At 41.3% G+C, this 24,305-nt stretch overlaps 1 protein-coding gene across 13 annotated transcripts in view; it reads right to left on the reverse strand.

Moving 5' to 3' along the window:
* Positions 1-23,273, reverse strand: part of LOC113100348 (C2 domain-containing protein 5-like) — a 35,599-nt gene extending 12,326 nt beyond the window's left edge. For 3 of the 13 annotated variants that reach the window (XM_026265160.1, XM_026265157.1, XM_026265156.1), the window contains exons 1-12: positions 23,029-23,273; positions 22,135-22,231; positions 21,921-22,007; positions 21,664-21,835; positions 21,488-21,583; positions 21,164-21,319; positions 20,586-20,790; positions 18,368-18,522; positions 16,551-16,751; positions 7,824-7,912; positions 6,810-6,918; positions 3,374-3,427 (exon numbers count right to left, since the gene is read on the reverse strand). In XM_026265160.1, the coding sequence (XP_026120945.1) occupies positions 3,374-3,427; positions 6,810-6,918; positions 7,824-7,912; positions 16,551-16,751; positions 18,368-18,522; positions 20,586-20,790; positions 21,164-21,319; positions 21,488-21,583; positions 21,664-21,835; positions 21,921-22,007; positions 22,135-22,224 (1,414 nt within the window). In that variant the 5' untranslated portion in view covers positions 22,225-22,231; positions 23,029-23,273. Of the gene's footprint in view, positions 1-3,373; positions 3,428-6,809; positions 6,919-7,823; positions 7,913-16,550; positions 16,752-18,367; positions 18,523-19,201; positions 19,324-20,585; positions 20,791-21,163; positions 21,320-21,487; positions 21,584-21,663; positions 21,836-21,920; positions 22,008-22,134; positions 22,232-23,028 lie in introns of all 13 variants that reach the window. The other 10 variants (XM_026265167.1, XM_026265166.1, XM_026265164.1 and 7 more) reach the window with 5 other exon arrangements.
* Between the last annotated feature and the right edge of the window lie 1,032 nt (positions 23,274-24,305).

Raw genomic sequence — 24,305 nt, forward strand, 5'->3', positions numbered from 1 at the left:
CTAATTGTATGAGAACAGTGAAGTCCACACCACAGCTTTAATGATAATGACACTGAGGAACAATATCATTGGAATCATTTTCAGAGCATTTTTTTTCCACATGATGAATGATAAAAATGTCGATTAGGGTGCTTTCACACTTGGTTCGCTTGCCTGATCCGAACTAGAGATCGATTGCTTCCCCCTCCCCCTGCTGCCACAGAACTGCGTTCATATTATTTTATATGGGTCCGAACCGCGGTTCGCTTGCGTCATTAAGCCAGTAGCTGTTTACCCCATTGCTTAGTAACCACGGCACAGGAGAAGGCAGCAAATGTATAACATTACTCTCTGCCCTTTATGTATTTACGTTTTTCAACCGTTCGTTTTGTTTACAAAGTTTCAGTACATAACGGCACATCTTACAAATGTACTGCACATGTTCCAAAGACTGCTGCAGGAGAACAAAAAATAGATTTACAGCTCTCTGCTTGCAGTCACGCTTGTCAAGAAAGTGAGTGAAACACACAAACACATTTTCATCAAATAATATGTAATTAAAGCGGTTCACTTCCGCGATTTGGTACGATTGCATTCACATCAGCAGCGAACTGTACCACAGTTCACATGAACCGTGCCCCAGACCACTGTTTTTAAGTGGACTCGGGTACAGTTCGTGGGTGCGCTCCCGAGTTTGGAAGACAGCGTTCACATCATCCAAACAAACTGAACTCTGACGTCAATCGAACCCGGGTGCACACCAAAAATGCTAATGTGAAAACACCCCTAGAATCCACCCAACTTTAAAGAGCTTGAGCATTTAAAGCAGCAGATGATAAAACTGGTGTATGAACTTAAAATAATCAGAACGTTAGAATGCGTCAATGTGGACACTAATATAGTCATCATTATATTTATAGTTATTGTTCTTGGTGTGAAGTTGCTTTAGCATGTAGCGTTAAAAAGGCCTTAAAACATCAACAGAACCGTGTTTTATTCATTTTAATCTCTCTCTCTGTCTATATTTTTTTTTTCTTTTTTTTTTAAAAAGTGTCTAATATCAAAATTGTTTTCAGAGAGGGAGAAAACCATGCACTAATGTAAACAAGGCTAGTACTGCTCTTCGTTCTTTCATACACACATACACACACACTCGCATGCATGCACAGTTGCTCACACTCTCTGAGAGCAAGGGGTTTTTATGAGAGCAAACTCCCCAGCCTGTTTACCACATACTAGGAGAGGACAGAGGGGAATGAAGAAAATGATGATGATGATGGTGAGGACAAAAAGGACAGTGGTGTGATTTGCCATTCTCCTGATTGACAGCTTTCATGAACTCATCTACAACAGTTGGCAGAGCATTCCCCTGCTAGTGCAGTCAAGCTTCCCAATAGAGGACAAACTCCATACTATCCTGGATAAACAGCCAACAGCAGAACGGAGTTTGATTAATAATGGGGAAGTTAAAGAGAGAAGTGCACAGTGGAAAAGAGACCAGAAGCAGGAGAAAGTGCAAATAAATTAATAAATGATGGCCTGATGTTCAACTTACCATTGTTATAATATGATACAAATCACTCATAGCCTAATTAATAACACAGAATTAAAAATACACCAGTCCACAGTGAACTTTCTTATAAACTAAAAACCAAACATTCAATTGCTTTTGTAAACAAATTATTCTCAATTAGTTGAAAAACAGCACCTAGTCAGAGCTCAAAAATAATCTGTCACTTGTGGCCAATAAATGCCTAAAAGCCAATAATTGCATTTACATTATTAAATTACAAATTTATTATGTTAAAATACTTTACTATACCAATGATAGTTTTTTTAATTATCTCAATATTTGTGACAAACGGTTTGTAGGCTTATTTCTTGTGTAGACTATATTCTTATAATCACCAAAAAACATTTTTCCCCCGTAACATTTATATACAGTGTATATATATATATATGTTTGCTTTTTGACAGGTTCCAGCCCTTTATTACAGATTCTGGGCAGTGTTAAACTTTTTGCACCTTCCGAAGTCAAACAACAGTAAATGATGCATTAATGAAAATAGGAGGAAAAAATATTCAGTCAAGAAAGCAAATGTCTTGAACTTGAAATCATGAACAACCCCAGACAATGACTACAAATCAATATCAGACCATGTGATATCAGCTTACACAAACATAATCCATAAAGTATGATTCTTTATTACTTTAGTCGAGGGAAGCAACAATGACCACAGAGGCAGCAGCAATTGCCCAAGGGAATGTCATGATACTTTTCATGACTAAATGTGGAACATTGTCTAAGTCCACTTCACTGGATTGATAGATCAAGTGGTCACGTGATCAGGGAACGCTGGGTAAGGGGTCAGGTGAAGCGCAGTCAGAGCGGACCAAGGAATGATCAGCCAGAGCAGAGAACAGCCACACATCCAGCTAAAACATGCAACAGGTGCCAGACATACAAAAGCACAGCTCATGGCAGCTCATGCAACACACACTACTGAGAAAAGACTTGAGTTTATGTGCTTGTCTGTGTATTTGAGATTACCTCATCATTAATGATTCGTTTTACACATTTTATTCATCTTTAAATGTATTTGTAATCACTCTTGACAAAAATCAAGTCATCTTCCTAATTGTGAGTATGCATTGAACAACAAATTTCAATATATATTAAGGGAAAAGTTCACTGTAAAATAAATGTAAAAAAAAAATCATTTACTAACCCTCCTGTTTTTCAAAACCTGCATGACTTTGATACTTAAAAAAATAAAATAAAATAAAAATGGAATTTTTGTGCATGGAAAAATGTTCACGCTGCTCTTTTCCATAAAAATGAGGCATACGGGACAAAAAAAAAAAAAAAGAATCATAAGTCATAAGTACAACCATCAGTTGTACAAACATCTCATGAGTGCTATATTCGAAGTCTTGTGAAGTCATACTGAACTACTTGTGATGCACAGACAGAAACTGAAGATGTTATTCATTGATAACCTTCCCATCTACTGCAGACTGAGATATGAGGCATGCAAGAACAAACTTCTACATGAAACCTGTTGTGGAAGGTATACATGCTGTGCTTTTCATTTTAAGGAAAACAGCAGCTAAACTTTAGTGTTTCTCAGAAGTATGAAAACCATACGGGTTTAGAAAAACACTGCAGTGAGTAAATGGTGACAGAATTTCATTATTGGGTGAACTATCCCTTTAAGAATGATTACAATGTTGATTAATTGCTTAAAGAAAATATTCAAAATTCAATACTTTATACAAACTGATAATATGTATTAATCATTAGGTAATTTGTAACAGCTGAGCTGCCAGGGGCTGCATATGTGTTTGTGTGCGTGTTTGTGTGTGAAAAGCAGGACTGAGGGTAGGGAAGTACCTGCAGTGAAACTATTCCAGTCTAGCAGTTTGTATGATCTGGTGTTACCCAAGGCTGAGCCAAATCGCCACATTAGTAGATCGGTTAAAGGAGTGGAGAGAAAAAGAGAGAAAGAGAGAAAGAGAGAGAGAAAGAGAGTAGAAAAGAAAACGAAAACCAAACACCAACTACAAACAAGAACACAACACTGGACAACACCACTCCACAGGAACTGCAAAGTCAGACAATAGTTATCTGAGAGGGTGACCATGAGAACGAGAGCGAGAGAGAAGAGATGGACAGAGAGGAAGAATATAGATGTCTGGGAGAGAGAACGAGGGGGAAAGAGGTAAAAGAAGAAGAGAGATAAAGAGATAGAGAAGAAAGCATGCAGCAGCACTATGTCAGAGGCTCCAAACTAGCACATCTACAATAAAACTACATGAGCGGCTCCTTCAACCAAACCATGCTTTAATTAATACACACACACACTATTAAAACATTCATATGCAGATGAAGTAATAGATGGGTTTCATTTGTATGTTGTGGAATAACAGCTGTGGGTGTTTGTGTGTGTTTGCAGTCATCTATAGTCATCTATTTACAAGAAAATAAAACAACAGACACCCTCTGAGCTCTAGTTCACAGATAAATTAGTCCTTCTCCCGTTAATTACACTCCATTATAAGGCTGTGCAAATAATCGAATGTGATTTTCAGGCGCATTTTGTCAGTAAAGTCGTTTGTTTGTGTAGTAAATGCTTCATCTGAAAGCGCGTGCTGGAGATTTACTACTAATCACAGAACCAGCTTTACTGGCAAGATGCACATGAAAATCACATTAGAATATTTGCACAGCTCTACTCTTCTATACAAAATAACAACCTCTCTTTGTGACAGATTAGCATGCAAAATCTAAATTAGAAGGTAATGGCACAGCTTGGTTAGCTTAAAGCTTGAATCCATGCAAATTTAAAAGAAATACAATCCTAGATCAATGCAATGGGCAGCATCACTAAATGGGTCAAACTAATGATAGACAAGTGTTAGGATGGGCAGGGAGTGAGAATTAAGTATTATGAGACAAAAAAAAGGGAAAAAAATAATAAATTCATGCAATGGAGATGTAAAAGATTGCCCTGACAAGCATTTATTTATTTACAAAATTATGCAGTACATCATGAATTCTACGGAACCTCACAGTGGTAAAAATTCTAAAACACTTGTAATTAAAATTTAGCATTAAAATCATCATGAGATGCAGTCATGATGGTGAATCTTGCCAAAATCTGCCACTTTTCCATAAGAAATGTATATATATATATATATATATATATATATATACACACATATACATACTCACATAAAATGATATTTTAAAGGTTGTTTTAAATTGTATTATGGCAATATATAGATCTATATAATGTATTGGCAATATATAGATCGATATAATGTATTGTTAGTACAGACTAGAAAGGATATTTGTGGATTTACAAAACGTATTTATTGTGCATGTGCTAACAGTGAAAAAAAAGTAATGTTCAGGAGACATGAACGTCTCAAAATCTTCTAGAAACAAATAAGAGTAATAGAGCATCATGTGCTTGAGAGGGCAAACATTAAGGCAAATAAATGGCGCATGTGATGCAGAATAAACAGGTGTATCTCAAATTAGAATGTCATGGAAAAGTTTATTTCAGTAATTCAACTCAAATTGTGAAACTCGTGTATTTAAATAAATTCAATGCACACAGACTCAAGTTGTTTAAGTCTTTGGTTCTTTTTAATTGTGATGATTTTGGCTCACATTTAACAAAAGCCCACCAATTCACCAATTAATCTCAAATTAGAATATGGTGACATGCTAATCAACTCAAAACACCTGCAAAGGTTTCCTGAGCCTTCAAAATGGTTTCTCAGTTTGGTTCACTAGGCTACACAATCATGGGGAAGACTGCTGTTCTGACAGTTGTCTAGAAGACCATCATTGACACCCTTCACAATGAGGGTAAGCCACAAACATTCATTGCCAAAGAAGCTAGCTGTTCACAGAGTGCTGTATCCAAGCATGTTAACAGAAAGTTGAGTGGAAGGAAAAAGTTGCACAACCAACCGGGAGAACCGCAGCCTTATGAGGACTGTCACACAAAATCGATATAAGAATCTGAGTGAACTTCACAAGGAATGGACTGAGGCTGGGGTCAAGGCATAGAGACGTGTCAAGGAATTTGGCTACAGCTGTTGTATTCCTCACTTCTGAAGTCACTCCTGAACCACAGACAAGGTCAGAGGCGTCTTACCTGGGCTAAGGAGAAGAAGAACTTCATTGTTGCCCAGTGGTCAAAACTCATCTTTTCAGATGAGAGCAAGTTTTGTATTTCATTTGGAAACCAAGCTCCTAGAGTCTGGAAGGAGGGTGGAGAAGCTCATAGCCCAAGTTCCTTGAAGTCCAGTGTTAAGTTTCCACAGTCTGTGATGATTTTGGGTGCAATGTCATCTGCTGGTGTTGGTCCATTGTGTTTTTTGAAAACCAAAGTCACTGCACTGCATTTTGGAGCACTTCATGCTTCCTTCTGCTGACCAGCTTTTGCAAGATGCTGATTTCATTTTCCTGCAGGATTTGGCACCTGCCCCCACTGCCAAAAGCACCAAAAGTTGGTAAAATGACCATGGTGTTGGTGTGCTTGATTGGCCAGCAAACTCACCAGACTGGAATACCATAGAGAATACATGGGGTATTGTCAGGAGGAAAATGAAAAACAAGAGACCAAACAATGCAGATGAGCTGAAGGCCACTTTCAAAGAAACCTGGGCTTCCATACCAGCTCAGCAGTGTCACAAACTGATCAGCTCCATGCCAATCCGAATTGAGGCAGTAATTAAAGCAAAAGTAGTCAATACCAAGTATTGAGTAAATGTATAATGAATGAACATACTTTCCAGAAGGCTAACAACTCACTGAAATGTTTTTTTTTGGTCTTTTGAAGTGTTCTAATTGGTTAAGAATTAGATTTGTTAAACATGAGCCAAAATCATCATAATTAAAAGAACCAAAGACTAAAACTACTTCAGTCTGTGTGCACTGAATTTATTTAATACACAATTTGAGTTGAATTACTGAATTAAATACATTTTTCCATGACATTCTAATTTATTGAGATGCACCTGTACAATGTACAAGAACTGAAACTGATTAAACAATAAAAGCCTCACCAACAACATGCACACTGCCAAATTACCTCATAAATTTAAATTTATGCATTTAGCAGACACTTTTATCCAAAGCGACTTACAGTGCATTCAGGCTATCATTTTTTATCTATCATACATCTGTTTATTGGTTTCTGCTCTTACTACAGTGGAGTTGTTATGTTTCATATTGTTTTAACTTGTGTTCATGTATGGTATATTTGGTGTATTTGTTTATGTTTGTGCTTGCATAATATGAGCCGTCTTACCTGGGTTGTGGATTCGATCCAGAAGCTTTACTGAGCGCGCACTGACCACGCCTCCCACATGAAGGAGAAATCCAGGAGGGAAGACAGTCAATGTGAAGAAAGGGTATTCCTGAAACACACAGAACGGTGATGTAGGGATCATACAGAAATGATACAGGTGAACCAATGGACATGAAGAAATCTTCCCACAAAACTAAAGATTTTAAAGCACAGAAATTGAAGCCTGTGGGTCAAGCAACTGTATTGTCAATATTTAGCAAATCACAACAAGACTCATGCAGAGATACAGAGATTCAGGTAACAACTCTGTTGAGTGCAACACGTCTTACCAGCAGATGTAAGTGGCATAACAAGTTGCAAAAAAATGCACATAAAGGCTATTTTAATTCTAACTTACCATCCTGATCTACTGTTTGCAAATACATAATAAATATGCATAAATTCCTGATTAAAAGCCTCAACAAAATTGTTCCCAGTACACGTTTCTTTCTCATCCACAGACTGGATGAAGACACAGACTTCAGGATCTCTGGCTCTTCATTTAGATCAATTTAATTAATTCACAATACCTTTTACCCCCGACCAAGAGCTCAGCAAAACTGTGATTTACAGGTAGACATGAAAGCTTTCTAGCACCTGTCAAAGGTTCTAGAATATTCTCCATGGAAATGAGTGCATAACCACATGGCCCCCAAACCAATAGTCACAATACCGATGTGTCATTGGTTTGATAATGAAGTCATTAGGACAGTAGAAGAGATGCGGGCCTTCCGATTTAAAGTTCTCAAACAGGGAGGAGTTTGGGAAACATGTAAGATTCTACAATCAGAAAACATTTGGCATGCCCTCTCCAGACATACCCATGCTCTAACAAACGCTTCAGAGGATGATAAAACCCCCTGAAATCAAGTGAGAGAGCGAAAGAGTGGAGAAGCATAATTCTCATAATCACCAGTACCAATTTTGTGCATAAACTTGATTGTTAATTTATAAATGCATGTGTGTTTTTCTTACTCTTTGCTCCAGTGCTGATTGGGTCTGCTGCTTCAAAAGAGCTTTAAGGGGCCCTGCATCCTTTCCTGCACTGCCACCACTTCCCATTCCTGTTCATGATGGATAAGAGAGTAATTCAGGCGAAATGAAACCACACATAACTTCTAAACAACCCAGTGCACAATGTTACAATATCCCATGCACTCACATACATTGACCTCTTCTGTGTGCCAATGGCTGCATTTACATGCATTATATTACTTAAAATTTGTTGTTTGCCAATTATGACTTTATTAATATTTTGGTTTCTTGATCATATTCATATGAATTCCTTGACATGTAAGCACATCACTTATTGCATTCACCCTGCTTTAATTATATAGCACCACTAAAAACAATTGTTTACCAAGGTGCTGTACACTATATCGAATATCATTCACTAGTTCACGCTTACATATAATTAGCTGAGGTATGGTATGCGTATTTGGCGTGCTGTCCGGGGAAGGGCTCCGAGCTCGGGAATTGCCCGAAGCTAGAGTACCCCCCCTTCCCCGTATATTGTAAAGTGAACTTGAAGTGAGGAGATGGGGTGGAGGAGGGATGCTGATAAACCGTCAATGGATAGAGGTAAGTCAGCGATATTTATACTGTGGGATTGATTACTTGATTGTGGTCCACCTGTGATGATTAGGCTAAGTATCTGACGCGCTCCTCCCGAATCTTCATAGATAATTACATTTCACTAGTTCACGCTTACATATAATTAGCTGAGGTATGGTATGCGTATTTGGCGTGCTGTCCGGGGAAGGGCTCCGAGCTCGGGAATTGCCCGAAGCTAGAGTACCCCCCAAAAAGGCAAATGTACAGGAGGACAGCCGCCAGTTTAAAGAATGCCCCCCAAAAAGCAGAGTACTGGCGGGGGCTGATTTGGTTTCTGAGAAGTTATCTCGTTGGCAGGCTGGAAGGGCCTACGTACTCCGGAGGGAGCGACTTGGGCGTTGGGAGAGTAGGCCCTACCAGCTGCAGCTAGTGAACTACGTGGTTGTTGGCGCCCGGTCGGTAGGGCTCGGGCCGATGCTCAACTGGAGTTTTTTGGCGTTGGATCGGTGAGCCCTGCCGGCCGATGAGGAGGAGCGGCGTGGTTGTGGTGCCCGACCGGGAGGACCCGAGTTGCCTCGACCGGAATAGGTCACGGTGTCGGCGTACGGGCCCTACTGGCTGATAGCCCCTGCTATTCAGTGGGTGAAGGGCCTAACGCTGACCGAGAGGGCCCATGAAGCCTCCGACAGGAGATTGAGACTCAGGATGACGGACGTCTGGGTCCTCTCGGTTAGGCAGATAAAAAGCTTTTGGGCCAGCCGACAAGGAGGACTCTGGCAACATCCGAAGGGAGATCCCGACTCACGGCATCGGCTGGATGAGATTCACTTGCGGCTGGCAAGCATAGGCCCGTCCGGGAGACTCTCGCCAGACGTCTGAAGGGAGCGCACGCGACAGACGGGTAAGCCTCGGCGGACGGGGAGGGTTGGAAAGGAAAACCCGACTGGGAGGACTCTCGCAGCATCCGATGGGGCCTCAAACTCAGAACATCGAACGGGTAAGCCTCGCCAGACGGGGTTAAAAGATGTGAGAGTAGCTGAGGGTAGCTTTTTTTTTTTTTTTTTTTTTTTTTTTTTTTTGCAGGATTTGGCGAGAGGACGAGACTCGTGGCGTCGGACGGTTAAGCCTCGCCTACCGTCAAAATGGAAAGGTAAGTTGTGTGGCCGAGAGACTGTTGCCGACGTTCGAAGGGAGCACACACATCGAACGGGTAAGCCTCGCCGACCGTAGGGTGGAAACGTAAAGCAAGTCTGACCAGGAGGCTCTCGCCAGCGTCCGAAGGGAGCACACACGTCGAACGGGTAAGCCTCGCTGACCATAGAAAAGGAAAAGGTAAGGTTGTCTAACCGGGAGGCTCTCGCCGGCGTCCGAAGGGAGCACGCGCATCGAACGGGTAAGCCTCTCCGGATGGCGGACAGAAAAGGTAACGATAGGTGGCCAGGGGGCTCTTGCCAGCGTCCGGCGGGGACAAACTGGGTGAGCCTCGCAGGCCGTAGGTTGGAAAAGGTAAGTTTGCGTGGTCGTTAGGCTGTCGTCGGCGTTTAAGGGAGTTTGCTACTCCTGGCAAGAGACGGTTTAGCCTTGGTGACCATAGGAAGGAAGGAGAGTTTATTGTGTGTTAGGTACTTGCAGCATTTAAGCAGCTTGCTTGTAGGTTAGTAACCTGAAACACACAGTAGGGTCGTGGTTGGCTGGCCAGGAGGCTGTCGCCGGCGTCCGATGGGAGCACTCACATCGGACGGGTAAGCCTCGCTGGCCAAGGGTGGAAAAGGTCAGGTTGTCTAGCCATGAGGCTCGGACCGACGTCCGATAGGAGCTTAGCTCCAGGAATCGAACGGGTAAACCTCTCTGGCTGAAGGACGGAAAAGGTTGTCCGGCCGGGAGGCTCTTACCTTCGTCCGACAGGAGCTTAGCTCCCGGATAGAACGGTTAAGCCTCGCTGGCCAAAGGACGGAAAAGGTAAGGTTGTCTAGCCGGGAAGCTCTCGCCTACGTTAGATGGGAGCCTTAACTCCATGCGTTGGGCGGGTAAACTTCTCCGTACGAAAGACAGAAATGGAAAAGCAGGTAGCCGGGGGCTTTCACCTACGTCCGAAGGGAGTGTGAGCTCCAGGCAACGAACGGGTAAGCCTTGTTGGCCGCAGAATGGAAAAGGTGAGGTTGTCTGGCCGGGAGGCTCTCGTCAGCATCCGATGGGAGCTCAAGCTCTTGGCATCGAAGAGAGAAGCCTTGCCGGCCATAGGATTGAAAAAAGGTAAGGTTATCTGGTCGGGAGGCTATGGCCAGCATCCGGTGTCTTTTTATTTATTATTTATTTATTTATTTATTTTCTATATTTATTTGTATTTTCATTTATTATATTTATTAAAATTTGCGACACCAGATGGGTAGTCTCTCCAGCCATCGGAGGGAAAATTGAGATTGTTTTATCTGCGAAGAGCCCGTTAGTGTTCGGCGAAAGCGTAACTTGCGGTATTGAATGGGTACATCTTGCCATCGAAGGGAAAATTTATTTGGGCTGCAATGTACTCATTGGTGTTCGATAGGTAAATGTCGCTTTTTTTTTTTTTTGCTTTTTTAATCGGGTAAGCTTTGCTGGTGGTTGGATGGAAAGTCCAAGATTGATTAAGTGGGAAAGCATCTGGCAGGATTTGAATATTTGCGTTGTCAAACGAGTAAGCTTTGCTGATAGTTGAATGGAGAAGGCAAAGGTTGGTTCAACCGGGAGCCCTCTTGCAGCGCCTGGCAGGGAGTTTGATACTAAGGATGATTTATAATAGTTGAATGGAGAAGGCAAAGGTTGGTTCAACCGGGAGCCCTCTTGCAGCGCCTGGCAGGGAGTTTGATACTAAGGATGATTTATAATAGTTGAATGGAGAAGGCAAAGGTTGGTTCAACCGGGAGCCCTCTTGCAGCGCCTGGCAGGGAGTTTGATACTAAGGATGATTTATAATAGTTGAATGGAGAAGGCAAAGGTTGGTTCAACCGGGAGCCCTCTTGCAGCGCCTGGCAGGGAGTTTGATACTAAGGATGATTTATAATAGTTGAATGGAGAAGGCAAAGGTTGGTTCAACCGGGAGCCCTCTTGCAGCGCCTGGCAGGGAGTTTGATACTAAGGATGATTTATAATAGTTGAATGGAGAAGGCAAAGGTTGGTTCAACCGGGAGCCCTCTTGCAGCGCCTGGCAGGGAGTTCGATACTAAGGATGATTTATTTGTCTACGAGGGTAGACGCTGTGAGGCTTACTTGGATAATTGTTTAGCACATCCAATGAGCTGCTTCCGATAATGAGTCCGAAAAAATCTTGGTGCAGTCATAGTATCCGAAATTAAGCGTGCAAAAATAAATTAGGATTTCCTGTGCCAGTGTACCCCAAATGGGTGCCATGTATCGGCGATGTGGTCATTGTCAGCACGTGAGATCGATGGTACATATCGACGATGTAATCGTGCATGGGTGGAGTAAGAGAAAGATTCTTTATACTGTCTGAGCTTACTATTTACCATTTTGACCATGCAGGTGCACGAAAAGAGCCTATGGAATCGCCCATAATCAAAAAAAATATATATATACTTTCGGAAGTACTGATACACTGGTATTAAGTATAAATACTATATTTAAATACTGCTGGTTCATGTAGTCGGCACTACGATCATCTCGCTTGTCCAATGATTTTTTTTTTTTTTTTTTTTTTTTTTTTTAACCTACGGGCTCACATCGTCCTTTGAGGGCACGGGCGAGCGGGAAATGCAGTGCTGAGATGGGATAACAGAGCGGTTTGATTAATTAAGGTAGGCCGAATTAAGGTAGGCCGCCTAATGATTATTATAAAAAACGTTGGTTGGAGAATGGGCCTAATATCGTCTTGGCTATTGTCGATACATGATGCTATCACCGCAACCTCAGATGCATGGCATGCCTTTAGGCGGAGGTGATGTGTGGTATTTTATTTATTTATTTTTTTTTTTTTTTTTTTATATATATTTAAGTGTAGGAAAGGCTCCTGCGGGAGCAGACGCTGCAACAGCAGTGGGGAGAACGGGAAAGGCTCCTGCGGGAGCAGACACTGCTACGGCAGTGTGGAGGTACAGGAAAGGCTCCTGCGGGAGCAGACACTGCGCGGCAGTGAGGAGGTGTAGGAAGGCTCCTGCGGGAGCAGACGCTGCACAGCAGGGAGAAGGTGTAGGAAGGCTCCTGCGGGAGCAGACAAGGAGGTATAGGAAGGGCTCCTGCGGGAGCAGACACTGCTGCGGCAGTGGGGAGAACGGGAAAGGCTCCTGCGGGAGCAGACACTGCTGCGGCAGTGGGGAGATACGGGAAAGGCTCCTGCGGGAGCAGACACTGCTGCGGCAGTGGGGAGATACGGAAAAGGCTCCTGCGGGAGCAGACACTGCAGCGGCAGTGGGGAGATACGGGAAAGGCTCCTACGGGAGCAGACACTGCAGCGGCGGTGGGGAGATACAGGAAAGGCTCCTGCGGGAGCAGATACTCCAGCGGCGGTGGGGAGGTACAAGAAAGGCTCCTGCAGGAGCAGACACTGCAGCGGCGGTGGGGAGGTACAGGAAAGGCCCCTGCGGGAGCAGACACTGCTGCGGCAGTGAGGAGGTACATGAAAGGCTACTTGCTTCGGCTGCTGTAGATGTTGGCTGTGGGAAGAGTAAAAAGTGTTAGTAATATTTGATGGGGCAAGCTAAAAATGGATGGGTAGCCTACTGTGTTACCAGCTTAGCAATTTGTTGCCTGATTTGACGATTCCTCAGGCCTTGTCCACCTTATTATGTTCCTGTTGGAAAAGCATCTTTCCTCTCATTTGGCCTCCGGGCTCTTTAGACGGACTCCCGAGTGGATACGTTTGGAACGCTGTTTTCACGTTGTATTATGGACTGTGGAAACAGAGGCTTTTGGAAACGATTGAGCATGTTTAGTCTTGTAAGGCGTTGTACCGAAAGACATGATTATAGCAGTAACGTTAACCCCTTACAAGATACCCCCCATTTTTGGCATGGAGGCAGAAATTATATACCCAAAATAAAGATGTTTCTGTTCATGATTCTTTCTGACTAGATCCATGATCAACATTTGTCCACGAGCTAACACTTTGACGTTTACCGTTCAGGAATAGGAATAGTTTTCCTGACATGATGGAAAATTAATCACTGGAATTATGTTTTATCGAAATATTGGTCAGATATAAAAGCCAAAGTCTTTGGACTTCAATTGATGCGCGGCTTATCCAGATCAAGTAAGAGAGTGATGTTTAACGTGCTGTGAAAACGAAACATAGACTGGGGCCGTTGGCGATGCTTGCAGCAAATGGGTTAACGGCAGTTATGTGCTATTTGCTTCCAAGTGGTTTCTAAAGAGACTTACTTTCCGGTTTTCCGTATTACGGTCCTTAAAAGGCGATGGTAATTTTACTCATGCTTGCTATCCTGCATCAAAACACGAGGGCAGATGCGTTTTAGATTAATTTTGAGTGATCACGCCAGTGAATGGTAAAATAGGTCCCTAAATGATTTGGTCCTACCAGAAGACTTGCATGCAAATGAAAATTTTTAAATTAAATTAAGCATTTAGCAGGCGCTTTTATCCAGAGACTTTTTTTTTTTTTTTTTTTTTTTTTTTTTTTAACTTATGTCTGTATCATTTCGGCGAGGTTTAAACGTGCGCGGTAAGGCGAATGTAACAATAATAATAATAATAATAATGCATTTTATTTGTAGGAACAAACGCCAAAAGCAATACAATAATTCATTAAAGACAGACGGTCTTGAATAAATGTGACTTAATCAACAAAAATCGCCCAACATAGGTGCATGCAGAAGAAGTACGTACCATAGCGTAGGGGCTTTATATGAAAAGGCTCTTTCCCCCATGGTCTTTAGCTCACATTATGGCTGGTGAAGTGAAGAGTTAGTAGAGCGAAGGGAGCGTGATTGAATATCAGGACTGATGAGTTCACAAAAATACTCAGGTGCAGTCCCATGAAGTGCCTAGTATGTTAAGATAAGAATTTTAAAATCAATTCTCATGTTTACGGGAAGCCCGTGTGATTGTGAAAGAACCGGTGTAATGTGTTCGCGAGGAGAAGTACAAGCGTGCGGCAGAATTTGTATACTGAAGCTTGCTCGACGATTTAGCTGGAAGGCCTGAGAACGAGGCATTACAATAATCTAACCTAATGCCTTTGGCTTCGTGGTTAAAAAGTGGCATCATCATCCGACGGAACGGTGTATCTGTAGTCCAAATCTATGCGGAATCCACACCCCGGATCAGCGGGTGGCGGTAATGCACCTTTACGTTGGTTTGCCAAAACCTCCGTAAAACACTACTAGAAGAAGACGGAACAAAACTTTAGCCGCAAAACTGCTTTTAGATGCAACACTTTGAATGCAAACTGCCGTAAAAATCCAATGAAGAAAAACAAGAACCTGTTTTTTAGCGTCTTCGCCTGGAAATGTATTAGTCTGCGCGCCGCTAGAGGAAGCGGCCTCAAACTGCCACTCGGCCGGAACGCCGTGGTGAAAGGCTGAACCGTGGTTGGATTCTTTCTGCTGCAATCCAGCGCTCGACGAGAGCTCGGTCTCGGGCGGCGCGATCGTGTATCGAGCAGGCAAGCTCGGAGTTGCACGGTCTATTGGCCACGATGTGTGGCTTGGCGAGGATAGCAGCTGTCGCGATGACGCTTAATGCTGCTCAACGGCCGTGTTTGGCTGGGTAGAAATGATCTCGGGTCCGGCAAAAGCAGCAGGTCTTATAAATCCCCTGTGTAGCACTCTTCGTTGGTACGAAAATTGGGTCTGTGATAAGGTGACTGACGAGGCGAACCAGCATGCTGATAAACCGTCAATGGATAGAGGTAAGTCAGCGATATTTATACTGTGGGATTGATTACTTGATTGTGGTCCACCTGTGATGATTAGGCTAAGTATCTGACGCGCTCCTCCCGAATCTTCATAGATAATTACATTTAACATTAACATTTACAACATGGTGTTAATATACACTTTTTTTTTTATCTCTTATGCTCAACAAGACCGTTATATTGTGAAATATGATTACAAATTTTGCAGTCATTACTGTAGTCTTCAGTGTCACATGATTCTTCAGAAATCATTATAATATGCTGATTTGAAACATTTATTACTATCAATGTTGAAAAAAGTTGTTCTGCACAGTATTTATTTGGGGAAACCTTGATACTTTTTTCAGGAATCTTTCAGAATTATAAAGTTAACAAAAAACAGCATTTAAAATAGAAACCTTTTGTATCCATAAATGTCTTTAGAGAAATCTTACACGATTCAGCACACATAATTGAGCATATCACCAAAGCAGTGTGTTTATCCCTCTATGGTTAATCCCGGGAAAGCGTGTTTATTCTGAACCAGCCACAAACATCCAGGTTCTGAGGGGTCCTACGTGTTGATTCCCCACGTATAGTGTGAGCAGTCAAATCGCAACTCGACGATCGGACCGTACAGTGAGCACATAAAAATCATGAGCTTTGGCTTTACATAACATGCGAGTTGGTACCTTGCCGAAATCGCACAGAAATCGCTTAGTGTATGCCCGGCTTAAACCATTAAAGTAATGTATGTATGAACACATTTTAAACATTCAGAGACTTTAAAGAATTAACATAGATTGCAGACAAAAAAAGTACTCTACTCATTCACTAGCTGGGCAACTTAATCAAGTCATCACTTTTTGACATATTAAAGCACAATTAATAAACAGTTTCAGACACACAAGCTCAGATCCCAGGCATTAGGAAATTAGATTTTCGGAACCAGCTTAATAGAGACAACAGAAGGCTGCAATTTTTATTCTTTTTCTAGTTTCTTCTTCCATTGGCAGAGAGATCTAACCTGCAGTCAGGCTAACAGAACACACGCAAGTGGGGTTTTGTTAATCAGGGAGCTCAGAAGACATTAAACCACACCACTCTATCATAACATGCACTCAGAGTGCATTTACCAAGAGATGTGGGCAAATGAGAAAAAAAATCTATTTGTTAGTTTGCTTTATTCAGCAACAGGCATGATCTTCTGCCAGGGGACAGCACAGGGGATAGTGTGGTCACACTGGATGCAGTCACAGCATCAAGAGTCAAAGGTCATGGGGACAGCAGTGGGTGTGTCCTACCAGAGGCCGCCAGCAACAGTTCCTCACTGAAAGACACACTCTTTCTCAGCATGGCTGAGTCTGATTGGCTGACATGGAATGGGGGAGGAGTTGAACTCATGGAAGCCATCCTTGGCCGTAAGTGAAGGGGCAGATGGGCAGAGGGGAGGGGAGATGATTCATACTCAAGGGCAGGAGCACTGGGACACAGAAATATCCCCACTGACAGAGAAAGAATGAGAAAGAAGTTTGGGGAGGACAGGTATGAAAGACATCATATGAGAAGAAAATAAGGGGAGACTGAACTACACAACAGACAGGGATGCAAACTAATGACAGGTAAATAAAATGGTTTTCCTTGGATTTTATTTTCAGCAGGGTGTTTTTTGACGGTATAAGCTGCAGTTTTGCCACATCTGAAATTCAAAATGTCAAATCAGATTTACTTTTGTAATGCATTTCAGAGGTGAATTATCAATTCAAGGTCTGCTCCCCATACAAAGTTATTTTATGACTTCAGAATAATGGCCACAAGTCATATGGACTACAAAACTTGTGCTTTAAGGTGAGGTTTTTTTAGTGAGGTAACATGTCGGGTACTCAGTAATGTGATATATCACGGTAATGCATATGCACAATACGGTTATCGTGGGCTCTTCTTAATACCATGAATAATTATATATCACAAATTATTCCCAATTTGGAATACATTTTAAGAACACTTTTCCCATCAATACTGCTGTATGCTGCTTGAAAGAAGTGCACTCTGATTTAAAAAAGAAGCATGAAAAGCACATGGGAACAAGTGAGAGACGTGCTGAATGGAAGCACAATGTTGTGTTTGTGGTAAACAGCCATGGATCAGTGGCAGACTTGAATCCTGACTTGAGTATCACTATAATTCATTCTACATGATAAAAAGGTGGCTTCAAAAAGATGGGTATCGTGATTGGTTATCGGCAGATACTGCTTCCTATGATCGACAATCGGTGGATGATGAACCTTAATATTAACCTTACATCTGCTTCACAAAAATACCTCTTAAGATGCCACGTTAAAGGGATGGTTTTACCAAAAATTCTAATTCTGTCATCATTTGCTCACCCTCATGTCATTCCAAACCAGTATGAATTAATTTCTTCTGTGGAACACAAACAAAGTTATTCTGAAAAAAGCTGAGAAGATATTTTGACGAACAACACTGAACCTCATCGACTTCCAGTGTATGGACAAAAAAAGACCGTTCTCAAAAATATCTTCTTTTACGTTCCACTGAAGAAAAATAAAGTAATATAAGTTTAAAACAACATGAATATGGGTAAATAATGACAAAACGTTCATTTTAGGGTGAACTATCCCTTTAATAATTTAACCTTGCCAGTAAAAAAACTAAACAAAACAGAATATAATATAATTTTTCAGCATGAAAACATTCTCAATAAAAGCAAGTAGTTTGCATCCCTGGAAAGATAAGTATGAAAAAGAAGTAGACAAACATGCATAAAATAAAAAATTAAACGAAGTCTTTTAGAAGGGGCTGATTCACATAAGGAAGACATGGTATTGAGTTGATTTTCTTCATAGATTTAAAATTTACAAAATGCGAGATCACTGCCTTGAGTAAAATTAAAATCTCACACACATAGATAAAGTAATAATGGAAGGACAATACAACAAACATAAATTAATTCAACACAAAATTAGACCAAAATAAAGGGAGACACTGGGCCCTACACCCTCTGCCTCTCGGTCACTAATGTTGATTAAAATCAAGGTCCATAGAGAGACAGAGAGAGTCTGGTAGAGTGTCAGAGGTCAGGTGGGGTCGGGTATCTTACCGGTTTTGGGGGTTAGGCTGAGCTCGGTGTCAGAGGAGGAGGACTGGCGACTGTAGGACTTGGATGGGGAGAAGGAGGAGAAGGTTTGTGCTCTCAGAGGAGTGGGGGGTCCTGAGGATAATGGGACCCCTGGGGCCTCCTCCCCAAACACTGGCCTGTCAGAGCAAGGAGGAACACACTCCATCAACACACACAGACTCACAGGGTCATACATGAGGACTGTGCCCGTGTGTGTGTTTGAGCATGTGCATGTGTATGTGTGTGAGGAAGAGGAAGAGAGATTGAGAGAAAGAGAGAAGAGTGTTGACTGCTTGCTGCTGAAAGGGTGAAGCGTGTGAGGATGTCAAGAAGAAAGGAAAGTGCTTTATGGTAGTGGATGAAAAAATAAAATCAAACACTGTGAAAACAAAAAAGAGGCAGGACACAAATGAGACAAACAAGAAGCATGTGTCAGCCAACCAAAGCACAACGTTATAATAACAAGGGTCGACTAATGCGTTAACAAGGCCAAAATATAAAATTAAACAACCCTCCCTGAGAAAAAATAAAGGTATGTACACGAACAACTTAAAAACACAGAAGCCAACCAACACTTCTGATTGGATATACTCTTTGAATGACAGCTGAATGCAGCTTACTGATTGGTCAGGGGCATTTTTAAGCTGTAAAAAAGGTTGCTTTGGCAGCTGAAGGGGAGGGGGCTGGTGATGTCATAGCTGTCTGCCAATGAAGAACGGGGTGACGGGTCCGTGGCAGGGTCATGGGGGTCGAGGGGTACCTGCCTACACTGCCTGGCTCTGGGGGCTTCTGAGCTCCTGTGTCTGGGTTTCATACCGGCGAACAGCAGTGTTGGCACAGAAACGGAGAAGCCCTGAGAAAGACGACTGCTCGCACTGTGAACGGGACTGCTGTGTGTGGAACGACATCCGAGAGTGGAAGGAGCAGCCTGCGGAGAGCTACACACACACACACACACACATTCACACATATTTCATACATTAAACAAACACACACTGTGTACTGTACGTCCACAGAGAATGCAAACACACATATAACAATGATATACACAAACATGCACGCACACACAAACAAGGCAGACTGCATGGAGAAAAAAAAATTATGTAATTTTTCGGCTGTATTTTACAACCTAGTGAGCTGACTTCATAGACAGCGCCAAAAAATGCTGTCTAGTTAGGCAGGTCACAGTCCTTCAAACATTCTTAGCTCCCTATAGGGAACGGGACGAGACAACACAAACGCAAAACAGAGGCACAAGGCAGCAGTCCAGACGCAAAAAACATCTAGTTTGAAAATGCACAACCGAACAGCATTTAAACTTTTAGCCATCTAACGCAAACACATGCTGGTGCAAGAGAGATGCGGCATGCAGGAGAGCTAAAGAAAAAGACAGTAAGTGCAAGAGGGAGATAAAGAACATGCAGGGGAGAACAAGATTGAGGTGTGGTATGTTTGTGTGTTGAGAATGCATTTCTGTAAAACTTATAAAACAGCAACTCATAAAACAAATACACTCACACACACCCTCCTACTCATTTACATATATAAACAGAAAACAGAGAGTAAACATTTTCTTCTTTTTCAGGTTGCATTAATACCTGTTTAATAAAACCAAAGGAATGTTAGATAATTGTAATAAATTATTTAAATAATAACAAATTACCTTGAACAAAATTGTCTGCTAAAAGAAAATAGATGAAAATCTAAAACATAATTCAAAAGTTTGGAGTCAACATGACAGCAAAGACATTTATTATATTACCCTTTAAATAAATGCTGTTCTTTTGATCTTTCACAATATGACTCTTTTTGTAAATGCTTGGTGAGCATTAACAGACTTCTACAAAAATGTTGCCAACCCCAAATTGTTGAACAGTAATATACATTGACTGAAATTCTGAATTAACAGCCTCTATTTTTACTTTCATTTAAAGGGATAGAAATTTCCATGGATTCATTGTGATTTCTATAATAACCCATACATCATACATTCATTTCTAATCTTAAATTCAATTCTTATATTCAGTGTAAACAAAATCTAATCTAATGTACTGCAGATTTAACTAGCTGTTAGAAAAAAAAGCAGCAATTTCCAAATCTCTTTAAAAACGGTGATGACCTGCGCACACACACTGACATTTTATCCTTGATTTATAGCATTGGCGGTGCATGCGTATGTGTGTGCGTAGGTGACACTCACTCTTTCATGTCTTTTGAAGGAGAGGAGTTGCTGGGGTGTGTAGCTGTGGCAGGGAATGTGCTGATTTTCTCAAGTGTGCAGGCTGTCCCAATGGCACGAACCACAAGGCCTGATTCTCCTTCAAGGTCAAAACACTGTAGGTACCCCACCACTGCATTCCCTCCCATCTCTAGCACCTTCAGACCAATCTTCCTCTGCAATTCACCTACAACAGAAACACAAATGCAATTACACACCACATGAGCCAAGAAAATATTGACATTAGTGTCTCATATTCCACATATAAGTCTTCTAGCAAGTCACCTTTTAGCAGATGATCATATCCAAAGCAACTTAAAGTACACTTAGTCAGAGTAGAACAATAGGCCTATATCGTGCTTTCCAAAAGTCCTAGATCTAGGTTGGCAAGACTTTTTATATTTTTAAATAAGTATCATATGCTAACCAAGGCTGCATTTCTTTGATCAAAAAAACAAAAAACACCATAAACAGTAATATTGTGAAATATTAATATAATTTAAATGAACTGGTTTTTCTTCAGTCTTCAGTGACACATGACTCATCAAAAATATTAGTACCTGACATGAGAAAGATGAGTCTCTGTCTGGCCTCGTTGGATGCACGAGGGGTTCTGATACGGTCGATCCACTGATACTCTGGATCCTCATTTACCACAAGCTCTTCTACAAAACCATGTACCATAATGGCCCGGTAACATCGAGGAATGGATGTTGCTGAAGAAATAGAGAGACAGAGCCAGAATGTGAATGAAAATTCACAAGGAATGACAAAATAAAGACAAGAAGGAGAGCAAAGCAGGGTAGAAAGTGGAGGAAACAGATTGTCAGAGGGCAGAAAGAAAAGAAGTACAAGAAATGGAAGCAGATGATCTAGATACTTACTACAGAAGAATTTAACCCCACATGATGACTGTCTGAAGCGGTTCAAGTCATTAAAGAGATCCACCTTCACCAGAACGTTGATTTCCCCTCTTATACCTGAACACAATCATATCATCAGAACAAAATAAGTCAGAACTCCTTAATATTACAGACTGAATTTGCTTGTGGACACACACCATGTATAGTGTCATAGATTGGAAGCCAGCCAGAAATGACAGTAGCAGCTTCACTGCAGAGCAGTGGATCGATGTCGATGTACACCTTTCCTATGGCATCATTAGCACTGTATGTGTCATGGTCGAGAACAGTAATCTGCAACGGCTCATCCTGCAAATCCTCATCATCCACCTGAGGGGTAAAGGATAAAGGATAAATATAGAGAATAAACTCCACAATAATCCATCCTAAAGCCTGACAAGTTCAAAGAACTTACCTCGAATTTGAACCACTCTGAATTCCACTGAGGATTCAGGGATTTGGGGTACACATCTGTCTTAAATGTTGTGTTTCCAAACTTCACCTGTGGAACAACAATGCATAAGTGCCGCTCTATGATAAATCAAGGGATATACTACTTAGGGAGCATTTTTGTTCGAATGTGCATAGCAAGAAAAGTGACTGCATTAACAACCTAACACTTGACTGACCTCTACAAAGGCGTCCGTGAGATCGCTGGCACGGTCCATGACAGGCAGGTGCCGCCCGGCAACAATCTTCGCCTTTAACTTCCCAGGCATTATTCATCTATTTAAACATACATGAACACAAACTTACAGTTAGCACACTGGATCGAGGCAAAAAACAAAAAACAAACAAAAAAACAGACACAAAGCAACCTGAAACAGGTGATGACAACAGGTGCCTTTGACAGATTGGAGGGCGGACAGAAAGGCCAGACACTGACTACAGATGCAGATAAAAAGCTTTATATAAAATAAACACGCAGTCACAGAATTAATCAGCCCTGTTTACTTAATACATATAACATATATTAACATAACATGTTGAACATACATTTTTATAAATATAATTTCCATTTATAGATTGGGTTTTAAAATATTTAGTCCAACCTTTCTCATTATGACATACAGGTTCATAATAACAAGATTATTCAAAGAGTAAAACCAATTTATGATTAATTTCACACACATTCCCCAAAATAACCAATTAAGTTAAATATATCTGCAATCACATTGTTCATGTAAAACCACAACACAGTTAGACATGAAAACGTGATCTTTGCATAATGTTGATAATGTTACAGCATTTAAAGTATACACGTAACGCTACGTTAATTTTGTATAATATCTCCGGGTTCACCTTGTGGTTAGAAGATTGGTAGCATTCAGATATATATATATATAATCGCCCAGGTATAATACTACACCAGAACAGCAAAACCATTTATCGAAGAAATTATTCGACAATATTTCTTATGTAACGTATTATACAAGACACAAAGGCTTATTTATTGTATGATTTACTTATGAACTGTTCAGCTAAATTACATTATTGTAGTGTTTTTGATCCTGTCAGCTCACCAGAGTTTCACCTCAGCGGTTCAAATCTGACATTAAAGTCTCCATCGATCCTCGCGCCGATTAAAACGCTTCTTCTGTCATAATTAGAGCTCAGGAAGGCGCATCGTCGATCCTGTGAGCCATTTCGATGGCAATCATATCAAAATGTTGATGTTTATGAGGCTAATTTTAAAAATAAATTTGTCTGTCAGATGAAACGGCTCCCGCAGGATAAGGTGCATCGCTCGCGCATGCGCAGGTAGGATGGACGTGAACTTTCAAAGCACATCCGGGTCATGGACATTCGCAGGTCGGGGTTTTGGGCCAGATGTGTGCTTATTTTTAATATTTTCACTTTCATCCTAAGTTTTGGGTATTATACAATATCTACCTTAAATCTTTTATAAATCTTTCGAGGATTAAAAGTCATTCGTAAAATAATCCCATTGCATTCAGAGCCAAATAAACCATTGGATGGTGCAGCCAGACCTGTTATTAGTCCACTATTGTTACACACTGCTACCCCACTGGGTCAATTAAAATATATTTTATTTATAAAGCCCCTTAAACAATTGTGTCAAAGCAGTTTACAGTGTTAAAAAGGAAAAGTGTGTGCTGATAATGGAGGACATATCAGTTTATCAGTTAGTCAGTTCATTGTTGATTAAGTGATGTCGTGTCCAGCTCAGTTCATTTCTCTTCCAATAGTGTCTGTGCGGTCAACTCAACAAAGTTGCAAGAAATTAAGCGTCCCCAACTAAGTAAGCCATAGGCAACAGTGGCAAGGAACCAAAACTCCACCAGTGACAGAAATTAAGAAAAAAACCTTGGGAGAAACAGGCTCAGGAGGACAGTTCTTCTCAAGCCAGACAGAACCAGCATGGTGTGGTTTCATTCCAGGCTGCAACGACAGTCAGATTAACCAGAGGACTCATCTGGTTCTCATGGCTTTGTGCCGATGACCATCAAGGTCTTTACAGGGGATCTGTCTCCAGGGTTTGTCTAGTTCACATGGTCTCCGCTGACATGTAGGTCACCTGGACTTGATACGGACTGGATCCAGGTGACTTCAGTGACATCTGATCTGGGTGGCTATGGTGACTTCAGAATAAGAATAAAACCATTGCAACTGGATTGGGTGATTCACTGCTATCCTCATTCTTTTCTAAAGTATAAAGCACGAATACTTGAACCTATTAATAAGTAGGTCATTCAAATATGTGTAGCTCATGTTCTTATTGTGATATATTGGATAAAGTTTGAAACAGTACATTTTAAAAAAAAGTGAAAAATATATA

This window comes from Carassius auratus, unplaced genomic scaffold (genome assembly GCF_003368295.1).
Source record: "Carassius auratus strain Wakin unplaced genomic scaffold, ASM336829v1 scaf_tig00217248, whole genome shotgun sequence".
NCBI lineage: Eukaryota > Metazoa > Chordata > Actinopteri > Cypriniformes > Cyprinidae > Carassius > Carassius auratus.